Source organism: Primulina eburnea, chromosome 18, assembly GCF_022965805.1.
Source record: "Primulina eburnea isolate SZY01 chromosome 18, ASM2296580v1, whole genome shotgun sequence".
In the NCBI taxonomy this organism is placed as follows: Eukaryota; Viridiplantae; Streptophyta; class Magnoliopsida; order Lamiales; family Gesneriaceae; genus Primulina; species Primulina eburnea.
Window position 1 is genome coordinate 26,909,105 of NC_133118.1, and position 20,879 is coordinate 26,929,983.

The 20,879-nt window shown below is 38.3% G+C and overlaps 1 protein-coding gene across 1 annotated transcript; it reads left to right on the forward strand.

The window, feature by feature from the left end:
• Window positions 1-2,557: 2,557 nt before the first annotated feature.
• LOC140820036 (F-box/kelch-repeat protein At1g23390) lies at window positions 2,558-3,836 on the forward strand. The gene has a single exon (XM_073180335.1). It carries the CDS (start codon window positions 2,602-2,604, stop codon window positions 3,769-3,771), a length of 1,170 nt encoding a protein of 389 aa, XP_073036436.1. The 5' UTR covers window positions 2,558-2,601; the 3' UTR covers window positions 3,772-3,836.
• The last annotated feature ends 17,043 nt before the right edge of the window (window positions 3,837-20,879 follow it).

Sequence of the window (20,879 nt, forward strand, 5' to 3'; positions counted from 1 at the left end):
TTTGTATTCAAAAGATGCTAATCCAAGTATAATTGGTTATGCTGATGCTGGATACTTATCTGATCCACACAAGGCACGTTCCCAAACTGGATATGTATTTACTCGTGGAGGCACTGCAATATCTTGGCGTTCACAGAAACAAACGCTCATAACAACTTCATCAAATCATGCCGAGATTATTGCACTACATGAAGCAAGTCGTGAATGTGTGTGGTTAAAATCAATGACCCAACATATCCAAATTTCATGCGGATTATCATTCGATGAGAAGCCTGTGATACTATATGAAGATAATGATGCATGTGTTGCTCAAATGAAAGAAGGATACATAAAAAGCGACAGAACTAAACATATTCCTCCTAAGTTCTTCGCATTCACCAAGGAACTTGAGAAGAATAAATGTATTGATGTTCGTCACATTCAATCAAGTGAAAACTCATCAGATCTCTTCACAAAGGCACTTCCTACGTCAATATTCAGAAAGCACATATATAATATTGGGATGCGCAATCTACGAAATTTGTGAAGAATTGTTCATGTCAACATCAGGGGGAGTTTACGTGACTGCACTCTTTTTCCCTTACTATGGTTTTTATCCCAATGTGTTTTTCCAAGTAAGGTTTTTAACGAGGCAGTACAAAACACGTAATGAAGACATCATCGTATCATGATCATCATCACAAGGGGGAGTGTTGAAATAATATATTTTAATATGGAAAAAGTAATAGTTGAATATCTGAATGTTGAAAATAAGAGTTGTAAAGTTAGAAATTTGTGTGTGATGATGTAGGTAATGATGTATTTTATTTTTGGATTATGTGTAATGAAACTCTATAAATAGATCTCTCATTTGTGAAGAAAATCACAATTGAGTAGAGAGAAAAATATTATAAAGTGTGTAGTTTGGTAAATTTTGAGAGTTTGAGATTTTTACTTTTTACCATAAATTTTTACTTTTTCACAACAATATATATATTTATTTATTTTTAACTAACTTAAAATAAGATTTGGATCCTCTACTGTAGTTGAAACACAGCATCTGATGATGTGTCTTTTTTATACGAGATGATCTGTTGATCATCTGGTGGACCTCACACAATGTCATATAAATTTTAAAAATTATCAGACAAAACGAGATCATCAATTGATCATCTCGTATGAAAATAACACAACACTGATGCTATGTTTTCAGCCACAACAGAATATCCAAATCACTTAAAATGCCCCAAGCCTCGAAAGTTGAGTATCCAATGTCTGGGCAGAATCCCCACAAGTACACCACTCTGGGAAAAAAATAAATTATATTTGAATAACATAATTTAATTTAGAAGTTTGTCTATTAGGAAAAATATATATTTCATCACATCCGCCACAAATTATGGACCGAGATTTGACCTTTCGTTGTACTTTAATCACTTTATTTAAAGCATGGAATTTTTCCTTAATTTAATGGAAAATTGTTTGAATGGTCATTTTTGACTTGTTGTGATGGAAACAATTTAAGTCAAATCTGTTTCATATATAAAGTCAAACAATTTTGAGTAGGTCTTATGTGAGACCGTCTCACGGATCATACATAGTCAACTCTACCCATATTCACAATAAAAAATAATACACTTAGCATAAAAAATAATATTTTTTCATGGGTGACCCAAATAAGAGATTAGTCTCATAAATACGACCCGCGAAACTGTCTCACACAAGGTCAACAATTTTTATAATAATTGTGTTAGAGCTCGAATACATTTAAAATTAGTGCTGTTTTATATATGTCCCTTGAATCATTCTCCGAATCAAATTTCTTTCTTCAAACAAAATTTATTAATCCAAACATAACATTTTTAGATTTGTTATTCGGATTTAGGTGAAAACTCGACTACTTTTAATATATATATATATATATATATATATATATATATATATATATATATATATATATATATATATATATATATATATATTGTTTTATTATGCTATCAACAATTAAATTTACTTTTGTGTACATAAATGAGATGATAATGTGTATCTCATTTATTATATGTGATAGTTATATCAAAATTATATTTATAATAAGTGAATGAAGATAAAAATAACTACGATTCATTGACAACTTAACAAAACTATATATATATATATATAATATATATATATATATATATATATATATAATGACAAGAAAATCCCACTGATTAATTTACGATTCAAAAATAGGGGTCAATATCATGAGCATTTATGATGATAATTAATATTTTGATGGACATAAAAATGTGACAGTCATATCAAAATTATATTACCTATTAATTTATTATTAAACAATATTATGCTTCTGATATTATTCCTTAAATAATAAATTTTAACTTAATGTTTAAAACTAAAATCGAGTATTTATGCGTTTATTATTATAATATTTCAAAGTACAATTACAGATATATCGATCAATATAATTTATTATGTTTGACTTAGTTTCGAAAAAAATATATGTTTTAACACAAAAAATTAATTAATTAATTAATTTAATTTAAAATTAGATATTATGCGAAAAATATTATCTTATATATATATAGCCCATTTGATAAAGTTTGATGCACAGAGAAACTTTCAATGGCGGACGAAGAAGAAGACAAACAAGCTGGAGAAGTCGGAATCTGTAGCGATGTACTAGAAACCATACTATCCCATGTACCTCTGGTGTATTTGGTATCCGCCGTCGATGTCTCACGATCGTGGGGCAGCGCCGTGGACTCCTCCCTCCGCCACCACAACAAACCCAAGCCATGGCTCATCCTCCACACACAGGGCACGCGCCACCCACACGCCACCACTACGCAGGCGTACGACCCATGCTCGAAGCTCTGGATCAGAATCCGTAAGCCATCCATCAAGCACGTCGCGGCGCTCAGGTCGTCGCATTCGAGCTTACTATACATGCTCTCTCCATCAAGATTCTCCTTCTCTTCCGACCCTTTCAACTTCACCTGGTGTCACGTGGACCCACCGCTGGTGTGGCGGACGGATCCAATCGTTGCGCGGGTGGGGGAGTTTGTCGTTGTCGCCGGAGGCGCCTGCGATTTCGAGGACGACCCGCTGGCGGTCGAGATCTATAGCCTGAGGACACAGTCGTGGTACGCGTGCGAGTCGATGCCAGGGATATTCAAAGACTCGGCGGCTTCGCAGTGGCAGTCCGTCGCTGCGACTGCGGAGAAGCTCCTCATAACGGATAACAAGTCCGGGCTTACGCACTGGTTCGACCCGGAGACCAAGTCCTGGTCCGAACCCGTTGTGCTGAATCCAGGCCAACCCGTTTTCCATTTCAACATCGGATACGCCATGGAGAAATTGATCTTGGTCGGATTACGCAGAATCGAAGATGTCGAACTGGTGCAGATCTGGAGCTTCGATCCAGAGGATCTCTCGGAGTACGAAGAGATCGGAGTTATGCCTCCGGAGTTCGTACACAAGCTGAGGAGCGAGAGTTTTGGACTTTCTTCGCTGAAAATCTGTGCGTCGGTGGATATCGTTTACATGTACAATCCGTCGGAGGTAAGTGAGCTTGTGGCTTGCGAGATTATCCACGGCGGCGGGTGTCGGTGGTGGAGCTTGCCGAATTTGGTGGGGCGTGAGGAGATGATGATGAATCAGCTGGTGTTTCTGTGTTCCAAAGTTGGGATCGACGAGCTGCGGCGAGTGATGAAACGTGAGCGCAAGGAACACGACTCCGCGGCGAGTCTTCGGCCAGTCGAGGGCGAACGTGATTTTGTCTTGAGCTTGTGAAAGATGTAGTCATCCGTATTCTCTCATATATTAAATATATATTTTTTGGGGTTAATCGAGTGGAAATGAATCAATTTAAATATAATATAAATATAATTATAATAAATGATAAATAAAATGTATTAAATAAAAATTAAAAAATATATTATATATAAATATATGAGAACTCTCGATGACAAGACAATCTATTGAGCCCCTACCCCGCCCTAGCGGCCTTGCCCCCACCTCTCGCCCACCACCAGTCTCATTTTCCCTTGCCCACGTCAAAGCCTCACGCTCGCCCATAGCACACACGCAGCCCCTCGCCCGAGACCTCCTCTCGCCACTATCACGTCTCGCCTCGCCCATGCCATAGCCCTCGCCTCCGCCCATCTCGCCCTCGTCTTCAAAGTCCTCTACTAGGCTTTAGGTAGGAGAAACGAGTACTTCACTCACCTTTCATACTTCAAGCACCTTACTTTCCTCAATTCAAGATCTTCTACTTAGGGTCCAAACTTCGCCCTCACCACCTCGAGCTCATCTATTAGGCTCAAATTTTCACCCTCACCATCTCAAGCTCTTTTCCTAGGCTCCAACCTTAATAAAAAAATTATGAACACTATGAACCCTCACCTTCCATATTTCAAGCTTTTCATCCTCGCCACCTCTAGCTCATCTACTAGGCTCCAACCTTCACCATCACCACCACAAGCTCCTCTACTAGGCTTCAGCCTTAGCAGGAAAATTATGAACCATCACGCTCCATACATCAAGCTCTTCAGTCTCACCATCTCAAGCTCCTCTACTAGTGTAACGCCTCGTATTCGACGACTATCTCCACTGTAACAAGCGAGTCTTTCCAGCGTGCTTATGTCTTCACTCACACACACCCTAAGAAACTTTTCAGAGGATCACCCATCCTAAAATTACTCCAAGTAGCACATTTAATCTTGGAGTTCTTATGTGATAAGCTATAAAAATAAGATGCATCTTCTTGATATGAGTAGTATTTATCAAATATTCTAAACTCTCCTCAACTGCACAGTCCATACCTGAACAGTTTTGGAATCCCTCTTCTTCTGGTGTAAGATCGGTTCATTCATGTTCCTTTCGCCTAGAAGCCTGCTAGGAGCCGCTCATTGTCCGTGCAACCTCATGGCACCAACGATCACCCCTGCCAATTCGGCCCCAGGCCTCACAACTAGGTTCCAGCCTTAGTAGTAAAATTATTAACACTCACCATCATTACTTCAATCTCCTCCACCTAGGCCGAGCCATGCCAGGAGAAATAAAAATTTCACTTTCATCACCTCAACTCTTCTCCTCTACTAGACATAACCCAAATAGGTAAAATTTAATTTTTAGACTCCATACCTCTTCTCCTCTACTATGCGTAGCCCAAGTAAGTAAAATTTAATTTTCAATCTTCACACCTCTTCTCCTCTACCAGGCTCAGCCTCAGTTGGTAAAATTTAATTTTCAATCTCTTCAACTCTTATCCTCTTCTATGCTCAGTCACAGTAAGTAAAACTTAATTTTCAATATCCTCACTTCTTCTCATCTACTAGGCTCAGCCTCAATAGGTAAAACTTAATTTTCAGTTTCTTCACATCTTCTCCTCTACTAGGCTAAGCACAAGTCGGTAAAATTTAATTTTCAATCTATCTAACTCTTCTCCTCTACTAGGCATAGCCCAAGTAGGTAAAATTTAATTTTTAATCTCCCCACTTCTTCTCCTCTACTAGGCATAGTCCAAGTAGGTAAAAATATACTCACCTTTTCTCCTCTACTAGGCATAGTACAAGTAATAAAATTTCCATCTCCTCACCCCATGACTCATCTGCTAGGCAATTGTAATGCCCGGTTACTCGTACAAATGATAATAATGCGTTTATGTCGTTTATTATGTAGTTATTTAGCTTGTTAGATTCCACGTGATGATTGAAGTATCAATATTGAGATTGAACATTACTTTTATATTGCCCATGGTATATTGAGAATGAATATATGTCTAAATAGTTAGAGTAAGATGTGTAGGTAATGATAGTGTAATGGAAGTTGTGGGAAATGAGATGTAAATATGGTAGTTCGTACGGGTTTTAGCATAATGATTTGAATATTGATCCAAATCATGTGAGGCCTTAACCGTTAGAAAGCTAAGATATAATGCTACAACTTTCACGTTTTGGGTTTTGTCCAAATCATTGTGGAAGACAAGCCAAAAGTGCCCCGAAGTGCGTCGTGTCTACCGTCATTCCCTCACAGACACATGTTAGTAGAATGGGCATAACTTTTTACTCAGACCTCCAAATGACCCGAAACCAGTGGGAGATTCAAGCCAAGACATAGGGCTACAACTTTGTAGTTTACCAATTTTTCAGATTATGAACGGAAGAGACGTTTCTGGAGCGATCTTTGAAGAAACAGTGCGCAGAAGCAGAATAGGTGGCGCCCGAGCGGTAAGAAATTACCGCCCGAGCGCCAATGGTTCTGGATTTTTGGTTTCGGACAGAAAGTGCCGCGCTCGAGCGGTAATTTATGACCGCCCGAGCGCCGCCTTATATATATATGGATAAGTTTCGACTTTCTAAGCCATTTTATCAGCTCTCCACTTTTATACCAGCAACAAACTCGAGAGAAACCTACAGAAATCTTCCTCCAAAGCTTATTTCTTCATCCCTTTCATCATTTTGAAGTAAGAACTTAGTTCTCCATCACAAGAACATCATATAGGCGTAAGTTTTCTTCTCTTTTAGTTATGGCACATGTAGGTGACAATAAAGGAATGATTTTCATCTAGTTTATGCAATAGTGACTGAATTATTGGTATATTTGACAGTATAGGAGCGAGAAACATCGTCTCAAACCAGTGTTCTTAAGCTTGGACAGTAAGTTGGCATGTTATTGAAGTAATACATGAGTAATATTATGATTTCAAATACTTCCCATTGATTATTGCTATATGTACATTGTTAGTATCTTATTGATGAAAACATAGCACCATATTCCATTGTTATGTACTAAATATGTAAGAAACTCATGAATATTGAAGATGGGTGCTATGATATGAACATGAACATGAACATGAACATGAAAGGAAAATGACTGATTTTTACATGATATAGAGCTTGTTGACATAATGGGTGGTTTTAAGTCCACCAAATCTATTGGCCAATATATGTTCATGGGGCGTGGGGTTGCCAAAGGTTGCTCCCTGACGTCCAACAAAGTAGTAGCTATATAATAAAGCAAGCACAGTAGTACAGGTCAACTAATGAGGCTCAAGTACAAAAATGAACATTGAATATATGCTACGGTATGACATGTTTTTAAGATTCATTGTTGTCACGACTTGATATGTATGTTCCTTCGATGCATATTGATACGTACAAGTGCCAACTTATTGAGTTTTATAAACTCACATAGCTCATGTGTTACAGGATCAGGTAGTGAAGAGACATAGGATGCCGGTTCGCCAATGGATGCTTGTGACGTGCCCTACCTCGACAAGAACCGGGACTTCTTATTGTATAGCTTCCGCATATGTATTGTAGTAAATTTTATATGAGGGTTTGAAACAAGTTCCATGTTATGTATGCTGATACAAAGTATGTTGGTATATGACAATATGTTTATAAATGTGTACGAATAGTATTGCTTGAGTTTTGGTGTATACAAAATATAGGGACATCATGTCAAAATTTTTATAAACCATCAAAGTGATGCCTCTTGTTTGATTTACCTCATACTATAGTTATATCATTCAAACCTTATTTTGATTACAAGTATAAGTATCATTAATCATGTCAAGTATAGAGTAAGGGTGTGACATTTTTATGGTATCAGAGCCCACGGTTCTTTGACAGGGAAGACACTGCACTTCATCCATACATGGAGAGAGTCATCTAAGGGCAAGGCCCCAGCAGTCGAAGGTGAGGGCAGTGCGCCACGACCTGTAGATGACTTCGCTCAATTACTCCAACAACAAACCAAAGTCCATGGTGAACAAATCCATCAGCTACTGGAGATGCAACGGACTACTCATGAACAAGCACAAGCTCAAGCCATAGTACACAGACATGTGCCTGTTCAGACAAATGTTTATGATCGTTTTAGACGTTTGAATCCTCCAGAATTCATGGGAAGCACAGATCCAGCAGTAGCGGAAGAGTGGATTAAGTCATTGGAGTCCATCTTCTCCTACCTTCATATGGAAGATGCAGACAAAGTAACTTGTGCCATATTTTTGTTGACAAAGCATGCAAGGATATGGTGGGAGAGTACAAGAGTGGTATTACCTGCGATACCATTGACATGGGAAACTTTCAAATCCATGTTTTACAACAAGTATTTCAGTAAAGACGTACGAGCTAAGAAAGCTAGTGATTTCCTTAACTTGAAGCAAGGAACTATGTCAATGACAGAATACATACAACAATTCGAAGCTGGAGTCCAATACGTACCATATATTGCACAAGATGATACAAGTAAGAGCGAACACTTCATGCGGGGACTTCGCTCTGAAATTAAAAGAGATGTACGAATGTCGAAAGTTGCTACGTATGGGGAGATAGTAGAAAGAGCACTTATGGCAGAACAAGATGAACATGACATTGACAGGGACAAGCAACAACGAAGGCAGCAGTACTTTAAGAAGAGCCAAGGAACAGGACAAGGCAAAAAGACTGATAGCAGGGGTACTAGACCAGAGGAACCCCGTGGCAAGGGTCCCCCTCCACGTAAAGAACAAGACAGACCACCTTGTCCTAAATGTGGAAAACTCCATGGCGGGGAATGTATGCAAGGTTCTAATGTCTGCTATCGTTGCAAAAAGCCAGGGCATCTCGCCAAGAATTGTTCAGGAAGTTCTGAGAAAGCACAGGGACGCCTTTTCTCCATGACCAAGGAAGAAGTGGATGCGGATACGTCGATGATCACTGGTATGTTCTTGATTTCTGGTATTACTGCTATTGTTTTACTAGATTCAGGAGCCACGCATTCTTTTATTTCGGAATCGTTTGTAAAGAGACTGGGCATTACATCAAGTACTACAGAGACACAACTCGCCATAGCCTTACCTTCCGAGCAAGAATTACAGACAGATCAGATTGTGCGAGAGTGTCCAATATATGTCTAAGGCCATCAGATGTATGCTGAATTGATTGTTTTGAAAATGAACGATTTTGATGTGATATTGGGAATGGATTGGCTCTCGAAGTACAGAGTTACTATTGACTGTGGCATAAAGATGATCAAGTTTGCACCAGTAGGAGCTGAACCATTCACCGTAGCAAGTGCAGGTATATCCTTACCTCTTCGGATAATCTCTTGTATGAAGGCTTGTAAATTACTACAGAAGGGGTGTCAAGGATATTTAGCATCTGTGTTAATTAGTGATCCACCTCTTCGTGAATTAAAAGATACAGATGTTGTTTGTGAATTTCCAGAAGTATTTCCTGATGATGTAACAGGCTTACCCCCAGATAGAGAGATCGAATTTGTAATTGATGTTGTGGCAGGAACTCATCCGATCTCAAAAGCTCCTTATCGACTAGCTCCTACAGAAATAAAGAATTGAAAGAACAGTTACAGGAGTTGCTTGATAAAGGGTTTATTAGACCGAGCTTTTCACCGTGGGGTGCACCTGTTTTGTTTGTGAAGAAGAAAGACGGTACTCTTCGTTTATGTATTGATTATCGGGAGTTGAACAAAGTGACAATCAAAAATAAGTATCCACTCCCCAGAATTGATGATTTGTTTGATCAATTACAAGTAGCTGCCATCTTTTCGAAGATTGATTTACGATCAGGCTATCATCAATTAAAAGTGAAGTCAGATGATATTTCTAAGACTGCCTTCCGAACCAGGTACGGGCATTATGAGTTTCTTGTAATGCCATTTGGATTAACGAATGCACCAGCTGCTTTCATGGATTTAATGAACAGAATTTTCAAGCCATTTCTAGACAAGTTCGTGATTGTGTTTATAGATGATATTCTCATCTACTCACGAACTGTAAAGGAGCATCGGGAACATTTGCAATTAGTTTTGCAAACTTTGAAAGATAAACATTTGTATGCCAAATGGAAGAAATGTGAATTTTGGCTTGAACAAGTAGCATTCTTAGGCCATATTATCTCAAAAGAAGGCATATCAGTGGATCCAAGCAAGATTGAAGCTGTCAATAACTGGCTACGACCTACCACTGTTACCGAGGTACGTAGTTTCCTTGGGCTAGCTGGTTATTACCGTCGGTTTATAGCGGGATTTTCTAAGATAGCATTGCCTTTGACTGCGTTAACAAGAAAGAATGTGAAATTTGTATGGGACGAAGCATGTGATCGCAGTTTCCAAGAGTTAAAGGCAAAACTGACATCAGCACCCGTTCTTGCTATTCCAGAAGGATCAGGAGATTTTGTGGTATACAGTGATGCTTCGAAACAAGGATTAGGAGCAGTTTTAATGCAGCATGGGAAGGTGATTGCTTATGCCTCAAGACAATTAAAGGAATATGAAAAGAACTATCCCACACATGATTTAGAACTGGCAGCAGTGGTATTTGCGTTGAAAATATGGCGCCATTATCTGTATGGCGAACGGTGTGAAATATACACGGACCACAAGAGTTTGAAATATTTATTCACACAAAAAGAACTGAATATGAGACAACGACGTTGGTTGGAATTGGTAAAGGATTACGATTGTGTTATTAATTATCATCCAGGCAAAGCCAATGTTGTTGCAGATGCGTTAAGTCGAAAGTCCAGTTCTATTGCTGCAATGCAAGTACAAGAACAAATTTTATGGGATTTGCAGAACTTGAAGCTTGATGTTATTCCAAAGGGATCTACAATCAAATTATCATCTCTCATAGTTCGACCAACACTTGCAGACAGGATCAAGGTCGAACAAAATACAGATAATGAATTACATCAATTGAGACAGCGAGATGAAGATAAAGGACATTCAAACTTTGAATTGAATGGGGAAGGAATATGGACATATCGAGAGAGACTGTGTGTACCAAAACAAGGAACGACCAGAACCGACATTCTTATTGATGCTCATGCTACTCCCTATTCGATCCATCCAGGAGGCACGAAAATGTACAAGGATTTGAAACCATTATTTTGGTGGCCAGGTATGAAAAAGGACATTGCTCAATTTGTTGCACAATGTCTAACTTGTCAACAGGTCAAGAGTGAACATCAAAGACCAGCAGGGCTCCTGAAACCGCTACCCATTCCTGAGTGGAAATGGGAACATATCACAATGGATTTCATCCTTGGTTTGCCAAGAACACAAAGAGGATTCAATGATACATGGGTTATTGTGGATCGAGTTACGAAATCAGCTCACTTTCTTCCGGTGAAGACCACATACACGATGAATCAATATGCTGAAGAATACATCAAGGAGTTAGTGAGGCTTCATGGCATCCCAGTGTCCATTGTATCTGATAGAGATCCAAAATTTACATCTGCATTTTGGAAAAGCTTGCATCATGCTATGGGAACTCGATTGTCATTCAGCACAGCATTCCACCGTCAAACTGATGGACAATCAGAACGAGTAAATCAGATCTTAGAAGATATGTTGAGGGCATGTACTATTGACTTCCCAGGTAGTTGGGACAGTAAACTACCGTTGGCTGAGTTTACATATAACAATAGCTATCAGTCAAGCATTGGAATGGCACCATATACTGCATTATATGGTATAAAATGTCGATCTCCAGTACATTGGAATGAAATAGGAGAAAGGAAATTATTAGGCCCTGAATTGGTACAACAGACAGCTGAATTAGTAACCAAGATCAGAGAAAGAATGCACACTGCCCAGAGTCGACAGAAAAGCTATGCTGATGTGCGACGTCGTCGATTGGAATTTCAGGTTGGTGACCATGTATTTGTAAAGATATCACCATTGAAGGGCATTCTGCGTTTTGGTAAGAAAGGAAAATTGAATCCAAGATATATCGGTCCATTTGAAATCTTGGAAAGAATAGGAGACAGAGCCTACCGAGTTGCTTTACCACCGAACTTGTCAAATGTTCACAATGTTTTTCACGTTTCCTTGCTACGGAAGTATTTGGCCAATCCTTCTCACGTTCTTCATTACGAACCATTGGAGCTTGCATCGAATCTCTCGTATGAAGAACGACCAGTCCAAATCCTCGATAGGAAATCAAAAGTGTTACGAGGCAAGGAAATACCCTTGGTGAAACTGTTATGGCGAAATCATGCAATCGAAGAAGCAACTTGGGAGCGAGAAGACGAGATTCAACAGAGATATCCCGAACTATATGGTACGTCAAATTTCGAGGACGAAATTCTTTGAAGGAGGGGAGAATTGTAATGCTCGGTTACTCGTACAAATGATAATAATGCGTTTATGTCGTTTATTATGTAGTTATTTAGCTTGTTAGATTCCACGTGATGATTGAAGTATCAATATTGAGATTGAACATGACTTTTATATTGCCCATGGTATATTGAGAATGAATATATGTCTAAATAGTTAGAGTAAGATGTGTAGGTAATGATAGTGTAATGGAAGTTGTGGGAAATGAGATGTAAATATGGTAGTTCGTACGGGTTTTAGCATAATGATTTGAATATTGATCCAAATCATGTGAGGCCTTAACCGTTAAAAAGCTAAGATATAATGCTACAACTTTCACGTTTTGGGTTTTGTCCAAATCATTGTGTAAGACAAGCCAAAAGTGCCCCGAAGTGCGTCGTGTCTACCGTCATTCCCTCACCGACACATGTTAGTAGAATGGGCATAACTTTTTACTCAAACCTCCAAATGACCTGAAACCAGTGGGAGATTCAAGCCAAGACATAGGGCTACAACTTTGTAGTTTACCATTTTTTCAGATTATGAACGGAAGAGACGTTTCTGGAGCGATCTTTGAAGAAGCAGTGCGCAGAAGCAGAATAGGTGGCGCCCGAGCGGTAAGAAATTACCGCCCGAGCGCCAATGGTTCTGGATTTTTGGTTTCGGACAGAAAGTGCCACGCTCGAGCGGTAATTTATGACCGCCCGAGCGCCGCCTTATATATATATGGATAAGTTTCGACTTTCTAAGCCATTTTATCAGCTCTCCACTTTTATACCAGCAACAAACTCGAGAGAAACCTACAGAAATCTTCCTCCAAAGCTTATTTCTTCATCCCTTTCATCATTTTGAAGTTAGAACTTAGTTCTCCATCACAAGAACATCATATAGGTGTAAGTTTTCTTCTCTTTTAGTTATGGCACATGTAGGTGACAATAAAGGAATGATTTTCATCTAGTTTATGCAATAGTGACTGAATTATTGGTATATTTGACAGTATAGGAGCGAGAAACATCGTCTCAAACCAGTGTTCTTAAGCTTGGACAGTAAGTTGGCATGTTATTGAAGTAATACATGAGTAATATTATGATTTCAAACACTTCCCATTGATTATTGCTATATGTACATTGTTAGTATCTTATTGATGAAAACATAGCACCATATTCCATTGTTATGTACTAAATATGTAAGAAACTCATGAATATTGAAGATGAGTGCTATGTTATGAACATGAACATGAAAGGAAAATGACTGATTTTTACATGATATAGAGCTTGTTGACATCATGGGTGGTTTTAAGTCCACCAAAGCTATTGGCCAATATATGTTCATGGGGCGTGGGGTTGCCAAAGGTTGCTCCCTGACGTCCAACACAGTAGTAGCTATATAATAAAGCAAGCACAGTTGTACAGGTAAACTAATGAGGCTCAAGTACAAAAATGAACATTGAATATATGCTACGGTATGACATGTTTTTAAGATTCATTGTTGTCACGACTTGATATGTATGTTCCTTCGATGCATATTGATACGTACAAGTGCCAAATTATTGAGTTTTATAAACTCACATAGCTCATGTGTTACAGGATCAGGTAGTGAAGAGACATAGGATGCCGGTTCGCCAATGGATGCTTGTGACGTGCCCTACCTCGACAAGAACCGGGACTTCTTATTGTATAGCTTCCGCATATGTATTGTAGTAAATTTTATATGAGGGTTTGAAACAAGTTCCATGTTATGTATGCTGATACAAAGTATGTTGGTATATGACAATATGTTTATAAATGTGTACGAATAGTATTGCTTGAGTTTTGGTGTATACAAAATATAGGGACATCATGTCAAAATTTTTATAAACCATCAAAGTGATGCCTCTTGTTTGATTTACCTCATACTATAGTTATATCATTCAAACCTTATTTTGATTACAAGTATAAGTATCATTAATCATGTCAAGTATATAGAGTAAGGGTGTGACAATACTTTAGCTGGAAAATAAAAATTTCACCTCCTCATCCCTGACTTCTCTGCTAGGCGATGCCTTAGAAGGAAAACAATAAATTTCCACCTCCTCAGCCTCTAACCCAAACGCCTAGCGGGAAAATAAAAAATTTCCACCTCCTTCCCCTATGCTAGGCGATGTCTTAGTAGGAAAATAATAAATTTCAATCTCCTCAACCCTCTGACTCCTCAGCTAGGCGATGCCTTAGAAAAAAAATAATAAATTTCCAACTCCTCACCCTCTGACTCCTTTGTTAGGCGATGCCTTAGCAGGGAAATTATAAATTTCAATCTCCTCAACTCTTCTCCTCTGCAAGGCGCAGCCTAAATAGGTAAAATTTAATTTTCAATCTTCTCAACTCACTCCTCTACTAGGCGCAGCCTAAGTAAGTAAAATTTAATATTCAGTCTCCTCCTCTTCTCCTCTACTAGGCGTAGCTTAAGTAGGTAAAATTAATTTTAAATCTCTTTAACTATTCTCCTCTACTGGGCTCAGCTTAAATAGGTAAAATGTAATTCTCAGTCTCCTCAACTCTTCTCTTCCATTAGGCTCAGCCTCAGTTGGTAAAAATTTAATTTTCGGTCTTCTCAACTCTTCTCCTCTACTAGGCGCAGCCCAAGTAGGTAAATTTTAATTTTCAATCTCCCCAACTCTTCTATTCTCTTCTACTAGGCTCAGCCCCAGTTGGTACAATTTAATTTTCAGTCTCATCAACTCTTCTCCTATACTAGGCGCAACGTAAGTAGGTAAAATTTAATTTTCAAACTCCTCAACTCTTTTCTTCTACTAGGCTCAGCCTAAGTATGTAAAATTTAATTTTCAATCTCCTCAAATTTTCTCCTCTACTAGGCTCAGCCCTTGTACGTAAAATTTAATTTTCAATATCCCCACGTCTTCTCCTCTACTAGGCTCATTTTCAGTAGGTAAAATTTAATTTTCAATCTCTTCACTTCTCCTCTATTAGGCTCAGCCCTACTAAGTAAAATTTACTTTTCAATCTCTCCACCTATTCTCCTGCTAATAGGCTCAGCCTTAATAGGTAAAATTTAATTTTCACTCTCTTCACATCTTCTCTTCTACTAGGCTCATTCTCAATAGGTAAAATTTAAATCATGTCATCCTCATAATACAACAACATCCACGACTTAATATAAGAAATTGGCTTTATTAAATTTCAACCTATTACATAGGACAAATTCAAAAACGAAATAAATCAACGATAAAGTTTAGAGTAATATTTCCTAGAGTGGTAAGTATTTAAGAGCCTCTCAGAGCCTCTTTAATGCCTTGCCTTGAGCATTCTCCAAGTAATAAGCTCCAGAATTAAGCTTCTCGACCGCTCTGAAAAGACTCTCCCACATTGGGTCCAACTTTCCTCTCTGCTCTTCTTGTACTTTCCTCAGGACCAAGTCACTTACTTTTTCCTTTCCTAATCATGTTAGCTTCCACACACACTTTTTTTCATCCTTTCTCACTACTCTTTCATAATACTGACGTGCAATTTTTTAGTTCTCGCACAAGACTCTACTTCTTTTCCCACGGGAAACTTAAGCTTCTGATGATATGTGGAAGTTACGGCTCTAAAATCCTTTAGGGCTGGCCATCCCAAGATTCTATTACACGATGATGAAGTGTCTACCACCGTGTAGGCTATCATCTTGGTTACCTGCCGAGGATCGCTCCCCACAGATAAAGGAAGAACAATTTGATCCAATGGCTGAATGGCCTGTCCCGTGAACCCATACAGAGGGGTAGAGACCAGTTAAAACTCAAATCTTTTCACTTTCATCTGATCCAATGTTCTCTTGAACAAAATATTCACGGAGCTTCCATTATCAATAAAGTTCATTTCCATATCGTAATTGGCAATGGTGGCCATCACCACCAAGGCATCATTATGTGGAGCCACAATGCCTTGTAGGTCTTCCGGCCCAAAACTGATGATGGGATATTATGGCGCATCCCTGGATATCTCAAAGTTCTCCAATCTTCTTCTGTGTGCTTTCCGAACTCGCTCGGAGTCTCCATCGGTAGCACCACCCGAGATCATATGAATCATTCATTTTGTAGGAGAGTTGTCCTCATTCATTTTCCTCTTTGGACCGACAGGCTCTCGAGGGACATCTTGACCCCACCACTCATTTCTCGGCTCTACTACCATATGGTTTATCCAGGGAGAGCCCTGACCTCGCCTAGGGGACGGACGAGACCTTGGGCGACTCCCAGATAAGGATCTCTCTCGTCTATCGAGTGGAGGCAATCTAGCATCATTTTCAACCCTCTGCGATTTTTCCCACCTCCCTTCTATCTCCCTTACCTCTATCACCTTATCTCGATTTCTGTTCAAAGAAACGTGGGATGAGAATTGTCCTTTACCTCTAGCTTTATACTCTTCTCTCTCACCCGCACCTCTCTTCCTACCTCCTCCCTCCGCTCCCTCAACCCTACTTGCCCCAGGTCGCTGCTCCATCTTCTTGTGCCGTTGTGAATCCTCCAGATTCACGTACTTTTCTGCTCGAGCTAAAAGATCATCAAAGCTCAACAGAGGTTTCTTGACTAGTGATTTGAAGAAATATCCTCCTCTCAATCATTGGGTAAAGGCACTGATCATAATGTCAGGAGTAGCCACTAGCATCTCCACCACTGCATTGTTGAAATGCTGGGTAATCTCTCGCAAAGTTTCCATTCCATGTTGCTTCATCATGAACAGGCCTAGGTAATTTTTCTGATACCTCTTGCTGCTAGAAAATCAGTACATGAAAGCTCTAGAAAAATTATCGAAAGACCGTATGGAGTTGGGTTGCAGTGTATTAAACCACTGTCGGGCTGATATCACCAACGTACCCAGAAACACCATACACCTAACTCCATCCAGTACTGATGCAACAAAGCCGCATTCTCAAATCTCTCCAAGTGTTCTTCTGGGTCTGTACGCATGTCATACTCTCCCACGCTCGATTGTCGAAAACTTGGGGGAAGCCTTTCTTCCAAAATGGCGGGGGGAAAAAGACTCTCTTTTTTGGGCTCTGGAGCTCTGTTTCCCAATTATTGCTTCAACATTATTATCTCCCTCCACATCTTCTCCATCTCTGGATTCTCCTCACTTGGGAGGGTTCGCGTCTCTTTGACCCTGCTCTGATGACCCTCAGCATTCTCATCTAATTCCTGGTGAGTATCCTATTCTTCGGCAAACATAGACTCTTGATTCTCTTCATGGCCTCGTCTAATATCTTGTTAATGAATTGGCCTAACTGTTCCTGGTCAGGTTAATTAAAATTGTGTTCTCACATTCTTCGCTACTAATAAAAGATTTCGTCCTCGAAATCTAGCACACAAAACATTTATACATAAAGTGATTAAAGAAACATCTACCGATGACAATACATAAGAAAATCAGATTACATGGAATATTTCAATACATTTTTGAACAAAAGAGACGATTTCTGATGCATCGTAGCCTATAAATCCTTTGTAGATTCTTTTATTACATGTCTACTCCATTGTACCATAGCTAGTGGAATCTTATTGTTCCCGAGTTGCTTATTTTTGCTATCGAGAATCTGTAGTGAATGCTCAACATAGCTAAAGAGTTGTTCAGTTCCACCTCCTCGGTCCTCAAGACATGAGACAAATTTGGCTCATACTTCTGTAGCATAGATACATGAAAACATATCATGTATCACAAACAAACTCTATGGCAAGTCCAAACGTTAAGCCAAAGTTTCAATCCTGTCAATAATTTTATATGGACTGATATAACAAGAGTTAGCTTCTCTTTACATCCACATCTCAAAGTACCACAAAAGGCGACACTTTCAAGAAAACATGATCTCCAACCTGCCTTTTATTAGCATAGCTGGCTTGAAGTTCCTGGGCAGCTTTCATTCTCTTCTGATAACTTCAAATTTTTCTTTCATCTTTTGTATAAATTATAGCCTCGACATCTGTCGTTCTCGTACATCTTCCAAGCATATCAAAGATGTACACTTTATATCATATAAAGCTTCAAATAGTGTCATCCCGATGGTTGACTGTCATCCGATGGTTTCCTGGAAACTGTTATTATAAGAAATTAAACCAGAGAAAATGATTCCTGCCAACTACCACTGAAATCCATCATGAGTGCTCGCATCATGTACTCAAGCATCTAAATGGTCCTCTCTAATTGACCATTTGTCTGTGGGTGATATGCAGTGCTCATTTTCAACTTGGAAGCCAAAGCTGATTGCAAACTATCCCAAAACTTGGAATCAAACCATGGATCACAGTACGATACTATGTTTACTGGCACACCATGCATCTCACTACATGATCAATTTACACGGTGTGTTGTCATTGAGCTACCAAACTTAAATTCTTACTTTCTAAGTAAAACGACTGTAATGGTGAGTAGGGTCAAATGCACAGGGAACATGAGATGATTTCTTTCGAGGAAAAATAAAAAACGAGGGAGTTTTGTTAGATAAGAACAAAATAAAATATTAAACTAAAATTATAAAGCAATAAAAAAAATAAATCTAAACTAGAATTAAATTACAAAACTCTGATTCAATGGGATTTTCGCTATTCAATTGTGTCACTGTTCATCAGTTCACATATTATTTATTCATGCAGTTGCAAGTAATTAACCTTAGAATTATAGGGATATCCGCTAAAATCCTTGTGTTTTCTTGATTTAATTGAATAAACTCAGTATCAAGTCAAATCTTATTAATAACTAACTCGGCACGATAGCATTCTATATTAATTAAAAATAGCATTTCTGTTTTGTGAAAACATTTAATCCTAAAATGTAACAACAGAAATAGCTACAATTGATAGATCTAGTTTCATTTATTTATTTAGAATAAATATATTATGATATCACAACACATCTAATATATCGCTACTCAACGTTCCAATCATTCATGACAATTATGAATCAATAAAATCATGGATATGAGTAAAAATTCATACATCGAGTGTCAGATTAGTCGACATAAAAATTTCATGGAATTAAATATAAATCAACAAATACTTGAAATAAAAAAAGAATTTTAAATTAAGCACAAAAACCTCACAGTGATAAATTGAAAGAGCAAAACTATCCATTGAATTAGAAATAAACTTAGCCTAGAGTTGTGGGAAAAAAATAAAAACTTCCTACGCCTTTCTTCTTTGTAAGGCCCAAGAATTTAATTACCGTAATCTGAAATGATTTGGGTATAATTACCGTAATTTAAGATTAATCTGGAATGATTTATTGATCAATTGACATGATTGAGGTTATACAAACTTGAATTAAGAAGCCGGGCATCGTTACATTATAAGCCAAGATGTTCAACCGAACATCTCAAGATGTTCGGCCGAACATCTCAGAAAGGCTTGGCGCACATGCACGACAGGTAGCGGCGCATATGCGCGAAAATTACAGAAGCTTTGGCGCATATGCGCGACATGCCCAGAACCTTCGGCGCATATGCGCGGGTAGATGCGCGCATATGCGCGAGTACTATTGTGGCAAAAGTTGGAGACGCCACGTGTGATTTTCATGCAATATATATATATATATATATATATATATATATATATATATATATATATATATATATATATATATATATATATATATATATTACGATTCAGAATAATACAACAAGAAAGGGAATCGAAAGGAGACGCTGGAAGAATTCTCCATCTGTGAATCGTAGATTTACGATTGTGCAAAATCCAACCGTTAGATTTTAAATCCGACTTCAGTACTGTATTCCTATCGACGCAGGCTACGACTGGACGTAAGTTTTGTTACATTCTGACATGTTTTGAAATTATGCTATGGTCAGAATTGAATAGAAGTCATATATGATGTTCTTGATATAGTCGACATCGTATAATTGAAGTCAGATTAAAGAACGAACTGGTTATGTAATTGTTATGATTTTTGGAATCGATTTGACTAAGATTTCATATCATATTTGTATTGTTATTGAGATTATGAGTTGAACTGATACTGATTATAAGTTCTGGTATTATATTTGTGATGTTGGGACTGACGGGGTTATCGAGACTGTATTGTTATGCCGTCAAAACATCAGTTGATTGATATTCTCCCCCTCTAAGATATGATTTCGTCCCCGAAATCACAAGCAATCACAACTCATATATCATGTTAATCATATCAGATACCAAATCGGATACAAGAAGGAGATATACATAACTACAATAACTTCGTATCAACGAAATCACTCGTGATAAAATCAATCTCAGAACAATGGCTATACAACATCCTGTATATGCCAATCACCAGTTCATAATAAATCAGTATTGGCATCTGCTACCAAATTTGTTAATCCTAGTCAAAGATATATTCAATCATTGGCTTCAAATACCAACAGTCATCGTCCGACGTTAGCATAGTTCATATCAATTTCCGAGCTATCTTCATTTGCTTCGGAATCAGTTTCCTTTCCTTTATCAGATTTCTGATCCAATCAAATTCAATCTCAGGCATCACCGCAATATCATTCCAATACAAAGGAAATCCGCAGTTTTCACTGTACAATACCTTGACTGAAGCTGTTTCGATACTCATCTAATAGTCGTTATTGTACAATAATTCATAAAGTAACAAGACATCAGGTCACTAGTGCTAAAATCCAGCACTATAGTTCCGGTATATCCTCCAGTATCTAGATAGTTCACTCCAACTATCGGTCAATCAATAAATCATAGATGAAATATCACCCTATACACTCAGCCAAAAGTATAAAATCAAACGAAAATCACAGTCTGACATAATTAACTT

What these genes read in the sequence shown, in the direction of transcription:
- LOC140820036 (XM_073180335.1), top strand. Translation starts at nt 2,602, where the DNA reads ATGGCGGACGAAGAAGAAGACAAACAAGCTGGAGAAGTCGGAATCTGT.